Below are 10188 nucleotides of genomic sequence, written 5' to 3'. Positions count from 1 at the left end.
TAATTTTTAGGCCAGTGAGTGCATATGGAAAGAATCTTCAAGTATTTACATCAAACCAGGATCTTAGAAATTTATCTGCAGTAGGTGCAACATTGGGTAAAAACTTTATAGTAATCAAGCCTTTTTAGGACTCTTCCCTCCTCCCCACCTACGCTGCTAATATTACACAAGGAGACTGAAAACGTTTAGATTTTTTATGACAAAGGTCTGAAGTGACAGCAATGAGAATATTCTGAATGCCGGTTAGAATTCTAGAGGTTGTGGTATTTTATTCTAATAAAACACCACAATCCTCTGTAGATAAGATACTAGTCAGGGGTATGGTTTCGGCCAAGTCTTGTATAGCAGTCGTAGAAACTGTCTGACAAGTGCTCAGTGAGCTTTAAAAAGAAAGAAAGAAACTTTGTACTGGCACGCCGGAACCACGGTCCTCAAGAAAAAGCCACAATATGGACGTTAGGGAGTTTTGTACGGAATCTTATCTGGTAACTTTTAAAAGGAGAGTTGAATGTTTCAATTTCCGTTGAAGATCATCTTTGTCTTGGCTTAGGAAATTTTTAGTTCACTTTCATTGGACAATCTTGAAATGAATGTGGTTTCATTTCAAGGTGTGAGTTGCCGTTGTCTAAGACAGTGGAATCGCCAGCATAAGAATGTCGTTGGATATTATTAAAAGGTGCAGTTCTGGGCAACCATTCGTCCATGAGTTGCACGAAACACTTTTAGAAACAAACTGATTCTCTGATAAGATTCGGAGTGGCTAGCAAAGTAACTGTGCAATTAAAAGGTAAAGTGCATTTTCCCCTGGCAGGTTCTTTATAAGACTGAGATCGAAGCTCTGGCCTGGTAGTCTAACTTTTCGACGCTCAGACCCTCATGACAACGCAAGCAGTGTAACATGCAGCGTTGTCCTACTGATAGAGGTATGGATTTTCCCAAACGTGCTGCCCCAACGTAGGTAACGCATTGTAGACCACAACGTCTAGATAGACCTCGATATTGTTTTGTCCAAATTAGCCAAGGGTCCCGGGCCAAAACACGAAACCATCCCCAAGTCATCACGTTGCCAAACTAGCTTTCTCTGGACATCTGATATATCTACTAGTAGCCTATGTACCATGATTGGTTACTCCAAAGCACAGCTTTCTATTGGTCTACGGTCCAGCAAAGCTGGCCTGACACCAAGCTATACGGAGTCTTTAATTAATCGGGGTGATTATTGCTTCAACACGGTTGCACGAGGCAACCCATGTCACGAAATGTTCCGCTAACTTGCTGGAGCTGAGATATCTTCCAATAGTTTCACTAAGGGCCTGTGTGCTTCAAGAAGGTCGTCCTTCGTTCTGAGCGTTTGATTTTTTGCAGGACTCTCCTATCACGCGCTTCGGGAGTTTTCCGGTTCGTTTCGTGAATATTTCAGCAGTTGTCCTCTTCTTGGCACATTACCTCACCATAGATCTTCAGTAAACCGACTTAATTTCAGCTTTTAACTGCACGGATTATTTGATCATTTTGATCCATGAACTAAAATAGAGATGTAACTTTTGTAACTCATGTCCTGCTTCTTTTAAAAGTGTACACAATTTAAAAATAATGGCAAGTGAATTCAGATTTTCATAAAGAAGTTGATGTAACGAATTGGAATTATAAGTGTTTTTTTTTTTTTTTTTTTTTTTAGCATAACAGTGACGCTGGTCTATTTTTTGTGTTGATGAGAAAGTTGGTGCGGTATTCAAACAGCCCCAGGTATCAGGTAAGACATTTATTAGCTTTTACACTGCACTCTTCACCACCTGAATTTTTTCTGACCACAACCACTTTGATAATGATGCTTTAAGTATATATGATATTAAATTTACTTTAAATAACTAATTTTATTCTGATTGTAAGGGATTATTTGAAAGCAGATACTTTTCGCAATTTTTTTTCAAAAGTTTAGTTGTATCGATCCTTGGTGGGATGATTTCTCGCTCTGGACATGTGGAGTTTCATCCAGCAAAACACAATCATATTTAATGGCCTTCGTTGCTTTGTCAATAAGCAAAATAACCCATTGGACGTCAGAAATGAGTAGCTCCAGCTGTATGTGGCACCAACCGTGCCTCACCCAGGTGAATGGATAGGTTTCAGAAGGTAAAAAACGATTGAAAAATCTTGTATTCACTTAAGTTGTGTTCTCCAAGGATTGGGCGACCCAACTTAAGTAAAAACAACCTAAATACATAGATGAAAGATGTTATAAACATTTTTTCAGTTTATGCCAAGATTGGGAGAGTGGTTAATATCAGCAATGGTCCTTCAGGATGACTTGAATAGGCTTCAAGATTGGGTAGAAAAGTGGTAAAATAAATACATCAGAGCAAAATAACTTATAACTTGATAAAGCTGAATTAAAAACAGAGAAGAAAGAGATTTGAGTGTTGTGATACAAACAGACATGAAGTTATCTGAGCACTCTAGGAAAAGTCTAGGATAAATCTTAGAAATTTGTGGAATAAATTTCCTGGCAATGTCACCTTAGATGGAGATTGTCCATCTATTTTGCCAGGCCTGCTGTAGATGAACATTAACATGAACATCGATGCAACCAATAATCAGCCTTTGGATTATTGTTGGGATCGATGGTGAAATCCATGAAGGTTATCGATACACCTTTGGACAGATGATAGAGGAGCCCGTGTCAGATCACTCTCAAGTCCAAAGGGAGGGTGCCTGCTAGCACTTGTAATGCATGGGTACTGACAGTACAGCAGGTCCGTAAGTAGGATTGCTTTTTGGATCCTTTCAAGTTTTTTTTTTCTATTAGTTGCTATCTTCGCTCTGAGGTACCAAATTCCTGAGGCGTACGCAATAGCCGACAGGAAAACTGCCTAATAGAATATTGAGAGTTTGCAGCGTTTGAGGCCCCAGTCCCTCCGCGACACTCTAGTAACCAGAGTAGTATAGTTTCTTATCTTAGTCTGTATGGTGTTATGGTTTTGGGAATTTTTTTCTTGGCATGCCCTGGGTCCTCTCATCATTGTTGTTTAAGGCTGACCAGACTGCATGCCTTTCTATCGTTGCCAATCAAGTACATCCTTTCATGATGGCAGGGTATCCAGACAACTCCGTCGTCGATCAAAAAGGCCACGCGCCATGCCACAAGGCCCGGAAGGTTGCTAACTGGTTTCAAGAATTCAAGGCAATGAATTCTCAGTCCTACCATGGCTGCCCAACTCACCAGATCGCAACTGAGTGTGTTTGTACCTACTGGAAAATGACATTCAATGCTACGACCATACACCTGACAATGTTTGGGCATTACTGGACACATTATGTATGGATAGCCCTACACAGGACACCTGCAACACATTATGAAATCCATGGTGCCAAGACATGTACTGGCTGTATTACTGGCAAAAAAGTGGCCCCACGAGGTATTATGTAAATTTTGTTAATACAAAGCCAACTCAGTGCAGATCTTCAACAGAGCAAATCTTTTTTATGATTTCCAAATGAAGTTTAATGACATGAGCAGCAAAATTTGTTTTAGACTGTAGAAGTTCAAAAAGAACATTGCAAGAAATCGGGAAGTTTTTTAAATTGGAACACAGTTTTATTTTTAAAATACTTTTTTCAAATTTTAAACTTTGCATTTTTACTGGTTTCAGTGTATGCCCTCACTAATTCCTTCTTTTATGTTTTGAAGACAGTCGAACTTTTCAGCAACATCGGAGGATTTATTGGAATATGGCTGGGCGTTTCCCTGGTCGCAGTTTTCGACTTTCTCGAGAGTTTATTACTCATCTCAGCTGCCTTCTTCTGTCCTCGCAGGTTATCAAGATATAATAAAGATGTCCCAAGGAACGAGCTAAGATTGCCAAGTACTTCCAGACGTAATACTATTTCTTAAGGGATGATTCTGAAGTTACGCTGTCAGTATTCGCAACAGATTATGGAAAACTGTTATTCATGCTCCTCGTGATTTAGCAAAAACAGTGAAAAAATATTAAATTTCTTTTATTAGTTATTAAAATTAATGATTGATGTCTTACCACCAGAACTACAATGTTTAAGTAGTACTGGTGGGCACATTTTATTTCCAAAATGTTTCGCGTTTCCCTGGGTGTACTCTAAGTGTAATTCTAAAGATCAAAACTGTTTCTACCTATCATGTAGTGCTTTCTACAACCAATAACAATTGTTTTCTTAGATACGCATTCCATCTATGCACGAAATGCCTACCACTTTCTTTGTGACTTAAACGCATTGACGTGTTTAAACATGTCGAGACCTGCAAGTTGGGTATTTATATAAACCAGCGAAGTGTTTCTTCTGCATTGTTGTTTTCTGGTGGTCTATTGCTAACTAACGTGATCATATTAATGACCGCTGCTTTTATTCTTTAAATATAGCAGATTATAACACAAAGAACAAGTATACAGCATTGCGTACTCCAACAACTTTACCGGTACTACTGGTTCCACCTCCATCAGTTGTTATTGAGCATATTCCATCAGATCCAGACTTTGAGATTTGTGATCTAGATTCTAGAGGATGACATAAGCTATTATGACGAAGGATTCATGCTGGATCCATGCCTTCCCCATAGTGCGGAGGGAACCTTGGGTATTTACAGAAAATGAACTGGACGATTTCATGAGAGATTCAAATCTACCCAAAGGGTCTGCAGAGGTTTTCGGGCGAAGACTGAAATCCAAGTAACTACTGGTCCCAAGAACATTCTGTTCATGAGATAACAAATCGTGAAAAGCAAGTCAAAAATGCGCAAGTTTAACCCAGTCTAGTGCACAAGAAATCCAGTTTGTGGCAACCCATGCTTGAACAGTAAGGATTAGTCTGTGTTTTTATGTATTTTTATATAAAAATAACCTATTTGTAAATCTGTAAAAATATAAAATAAACCAGAAGCACCACCGCCAATACTTTCGTTTCATTTATTTGTAAAAAATTACTAACGTCATAGGAAGTTTCAAATAACTTTTAGATATCTTATCCAGTAAAATATCTGAAAACTTTTCATAACATATAAAAGGGGGTAGCTACACCATTGTATCATATTGTACAACACACGTAGCAGCACAAATATCGTTAAATATTTTTTCTGCAACATTCCTGTCATTCTTTGTTAAAGTTCTTCTTCGGCCCTTTAAGGCCAAAAGGTGGGAATTAACAAAGAATTCCGAAACCTAGCTAATTCAGGATTTGTAAAATTTTATAATTGTGATTCAATAAACTAGTTCATTGTGCATATGCCTCATGCCGCCTTCATTACATTCTAGATTCATCTCGTTGGCCCTCCGTGGGATTAAAGCGGTTTGCACCTTGTATCTTGCACCTAAAATATGAAGAGATGGAGACACAGACTAAGTGAATTTAAATGAAGGAAGGAATTGAAACGTACGAGTCTAACTATTTACCAGTTGCTGCCTTCTGACAAACCCACTAGGTAGGGTCCGCTAGCTTCTTGCAATGCTCTGGAAATGTAGACCAGTTTTGAAGTCCAGGGCATTATCGCACAAACAAGATTTCTGGTAAAAATTACACATAATTCTGATAATGGAGAATTTCACTAAGAGTAATGACACCCCTATGACGATGGGGCGTTTTTGCCCTACCGGTAACAGCCCCTGCTGCTAAGAGTGTCCCATTCTTAGATCAGCTTTACTTTGGGACTTAACTTCTGAAAATTTGAGAGCGATTCATTTAACATGGGCCATAGCGATACAAATATTTCTAGAACCTCTGAAAAAAAAATCAAAATGGTCTTCTTCTTTCCTACTTTATGGGACACATGGACAAAGATTAGCAATGATATCTCAATCTAGAACGTGGGTTATCTCTTTCTAGGCTAATCTCAACCAGCGCCCCTGAAATGAGATTAATGTGATATCACCAATTATGACTCTTGTCTTGTCTTAGGAATCGGATAATCGGCTTTTAAGTCCGTTATAAGAGGTTCAAAACCAGATTATCCACGTAGCGTCCCACAATCAAGGTAGCTGTTAGGTACCATATTGTCCATGTTGTTTCGAACGTGTATCAGAATTATATTTTTATTCCTCTTTGAATGCAAATATATGATTGAAATTACATTCAATAAATAATCGTACTTCGAAAGTAAGGCAAGCTTTACTTTTTCAATATCATTTTTACTGTGATGACAATATTACCACTCTTCGGTAAATTCCGGTTTTGTTTAATGAATTACCGAACGAATGAATGAATTACTGGAGTTAATTCAACGTACGGTGTGCAGTATCAGTTGTCATATGGTATAATCACAAGTTCCTTGTTATCAGATAAATACTATGCGCTTTCGTGTGCCTTCTGAGAAGATCCTCTGTCATCCCCATGACAGAGGATCGAAAAGATCCTCTGTCATGGGGATGACAGAGGATCTTTTCGATTTTCAGAAAGGTTGTTGGAGCATGTTTAGCAGCAGCTACAATTGATAAAAGAATGGAAATCACTGGTGGGTCGAAAGCAACCACCTCAAAAGTATACAGTGAATGGAACAGAAATGCAACAGAATGTCTCCAAGAATGAAACTATAGGAATTTAAAGCGAATTGTGAGAATTTCCAGCGTGTAGAAAATCACTGAAATATTCAATTTAGGTGAAGAATCTGGGATTTGGTATTCATGTGCCTATATGAAAGCCACTTCTTTCTGTAAAAAATCTAAAGATTCGACTGGAGTAGTGCCGCCTGCGAATGCCAAAACTGGACTGTTGAACAGTGGAAAAGGATGAGGAGGACTGACACGTATCGATTTACACTTTTTTTGCACCGATGATAGGGTGAAAGTGTGGCGTGAACTGAGGAAGACATGCAACCAGATGCCTCGGGTACACCATTCAAGAGGCTGAAGGTAGTATCGTGGTATGTTCTGCTAGCACGGACTGAGTCAGCTCATATTGTTAGAAGTTCGTATTATCTTCAATAATTCTCTTTCTGTCGTTTCGGACAAACACCTACCAATTGTGATGGATTCTTTAAAGATGCCAACTGAACTACCCATCGCCAAAAATTGTAACTGAATGATTTGAGGTACATTCCCAAAATTTCCAACATCTACACTGGCCGCATAATTCTCCAGATATGAATTGAATTGAGGATATCTGGTATATATTGGAAAGGTAGTTCGTTTTTCAGTTACGTACCGACCACAAAACAGACAAATATCCAGAACCTATTTGAGAACGTAATCTATCCATGATCCTAGATATTTCTGTTTGTCAACCAAATTCATATTGTCAAAAGTGCAGTCCCAGCAGTAGTTACAAACATTGATGACTATACAGTTTCATCACTGGTAGATACACCTTACTCAGAATCTTTTGCTTTATAAATCCCAAGAACTTCTTATAACACTCTTTGTAGTCCGTCGATAAAACCAGAGTGGAGTTGAGCATCAGTTTTGAGGCGCTGTACCAAAAACAGTCTCCTTGTTTATCTAGTGCTTTAACAAACAGTTTCAAACAAAACAAAAACAATTTTTGTTTTGTTTTTACTTTACGGCTAGAGAGTTTTCGTTTTTTTTTCAATTTTGATGTGTCGTTTTTGCCAACCACATAAAATTATATCTGCATATATTTTCGCAGTCGTGTGAGAGTGCCATATATCATTGAAAAATGCAATGCATTAAGAAAAGTTGGTCCAGAATGAGTACTTTGTGGGACAACTTCTAAAGGAGTCCGTATTTATCTCAAGTAAAAAAATGATAAAATTATTTTCCACCATTTCCTTCATGTTGGGTTATAAGAGAATACCTTCTAATAGAGATAAGCTATTAGAAGAAATCTGGTCATCCACCAATAATAATAATAATGCCATTTACAACAAATGTGAAGGATTTATACGACATATAGACTGCGAATGCCAAACCTGGACTGTTGAACAGTGGAAAAAGATCACGAGGACTTACAAGTATCCGAGGCCGTTTTTTTGTTTTTATTTGTACAAATTCTCCTCTAATTCATCTAGCCAGTTGAATATACACTGCCCTATCATTAATATCCGGACCTTGACGAGTCGAGGTTTCGCACTCTACCAGTCCGATAGCCGTTTCTGGATGTGGCGAATACCAGGAGAACAGTTCCTTCCTGATTGTATCCTCCCAACAATGAAGTTTGGTGGAGGCAGTGTCATGGTATGGGGCTCCTTTCATGGTTTGGCTTGGGCCCATTAGTCTTTATCGACAAAACCATGAATGCTGTGCAATACCAGGACAATTATGCACTTCCAACATTATGGCAACACTTCGAGGAAGGCTCATACCTGTATCAACAAGACAACGCGCCATGCCATACTGCTCGGGTCGTAACAGAGTGGTTTCAGGCCGAACTAGTGGCTGCATTCAAAGCCGAAGTGGAGGAACATATCACCTGACATAATAAGTGCTCTTTTTTTGTCTAAAGGCAGGTATCCGGATATTGATGAAAGGGCAGTTATAGTTCTAATATAGCATTCCTCATCTTATATTAAATATTTCTAGAGTAATTTAAAAATAATGTTTATATTTACCTGAACTGTATATTTTTTGCAATTAAATCAAGGTAGCTGAAATATTATATACTTCTAGTATTAAATGGGCTAAATTATGCAAAGCGGATATTTCCTGCAAAAAAAAAATTATACTTTTACTGTCGCTGTAGTAAAAATTATTATTATGAACTAGTGTATTTATCATTTCTAGTAATATTTTTCATGCATTTTGTTATTATTTCAGGTTAAAAAATGCAAATAAATTTCAGGTTAATTATATTTGCATTTTTTCACTGTTTCATATTTTTGTTTTTAATTATTTAATACCTTAGCCATTCGCCTTTTCACTACTTTATATTCTTTTTACAAAAGTATTTCATTCTCTAAATTACTAAATATGTAACGTAATTTTGCGATTTCTGCTAAAGCTTAAATTGGCAATCAGTGCAATGGTACAGTGGCGGCATCTGGCGACAAGATATTGAATGAGTTGATAATAAATCCCATACTCGCAATTAACTTTAATGTTTAAATACTGTAATTAAAAGGTAGCCATATGTGGCATGGCTAAAGCACCTATCACGGCGCAAGAACTCCAAATCGCCATTAACATGTGGTACTATCTGTACTTTTATATTTATTTAGTTTAATAAAATTTTATTAATTTCGGAAATGGCGAAACTATCAGTGCTACAAGCGCAGGAAATTAAAATCACAAGTTGGAGCTGTGATTGCTCCAGTTCCGACCTGTAATGATCCATTACTTTAATGTGCGCAATTAAACCATGCCTAAGTAAACTTCGTCAATATTGAGTAAGGTATAAATAGAGCAAACTGGAATATTACTTAAAATGGATTTTAAGCAATTGGGAAACAAACATAAGGTCCATGTCTGGACAATATGAGCCTCACGCAGCAGAATAAAATATTGCATCGAGTCCTTTCTGTTTACTTTTAAACCGTTCCATTGAAAACGGACAGTTTAATAAAATTACGCACTAATTTTAAAGATGCAATACAGAAAAAAAAAAAAAAAAAAACAGAAAATAAAACTAGAGGGTAAGCTTTTAACACAAAACTTTCTAATTATAAGATTTTTTTTAGAAATTCTAGCACTAGCACATTATTATCAAACTTCCTACCAGTTTTCGTGCTACTTAATGTTATTTTAATCATAAACAAAACATGTTTTTCTGGAATTATGTATTTTATAGTATAAAGAACAGTTAAAAGCTTGTTTGTGCCTGTCGAAAATTAGAAAATGGTAAACTAAAAACTCACAGAATGTACGAATGATAATCCCTTTATCAAAATTTGGTGGCCCTTAAAAGGGCCGTGTTAATTTTGTGGTATTTTCCACTTTAACCACCAAAACCATACAAAGTCTTCCCTTGTCGTTTTAGGGCATAAACCACATCCATGGCAGTAACAGTTTTTCTCTTAGCGTGCTCCGTGTAAGTAACAGCATCTCTGATCACATTCTCCAAAAACACTTTCAAGACACCACGAGTTTCTTCGTATATCAATCCAGAAATACGCTTCACTCCACCACGCCGGGCAAGGCGTCGAATAGCCGGCTTCGTAATACCTTGGATGTTATCCCGAAGAACTTTACGATGACGTTTGGCACCTCCCTTTCCAAGTCCTTTGCCACCTTTACCACGTCCAGACATCTCGAAAGAAAAAAGCCCAATAAACTA

The 10188-nt window shown here is 37.6% G+C and overlaps 1 protein-coding gene across 1 annotated transcript; it reads right to left on the bottom strand.

Annotated features, from left to right (window-relative positions):
- Positions 1-9775: 9775 nt before the first annotated feature.
- LOC150078769 (histone H4) lies at positions 9776-10188 on the bottom strand. The gene has a single exon (XM_090382288.1). The coding sequence runs from the start codon at positions 10159-10161 to the stop codon at positions 9850-9852; it is 312 nt and encodes a 103-aa protein (XP_090238414.1). The 5' UTR covers positions 10162-10188; the 3' UTR covers positions 9776-9849.

This window comes from Mastigoproctus giganteus, chromosome 10, assembly GCF_048544385.1.
Source record: "Mastigoproctus giganteus isolate SK-2022 chromosome 10, ASM4854438v1, whole genome shotgun sequence".
NCBI classification, from domain to species: domain Eukaryota; kingdom Metazoa; phylum Arthropoda; class Arachnida; order Uropygi; family Thelyphonidae; genus Mastigoproctus; species Mastigoproctus giganteus.
This window is presented reverse-complemented; position numbering and strand designations above follow the sequence as displayed.

Bases quoted from the DNA above. Each gene is read 5' to 3' on its own strand.
- LOC150078769 (XM_090382288.1), bottom strand. From the start codon at position 10,161: ATGTCTGGACGTGGTAAAGGTGGCAAAGGACTTGGAAAGGGAGGTGCC.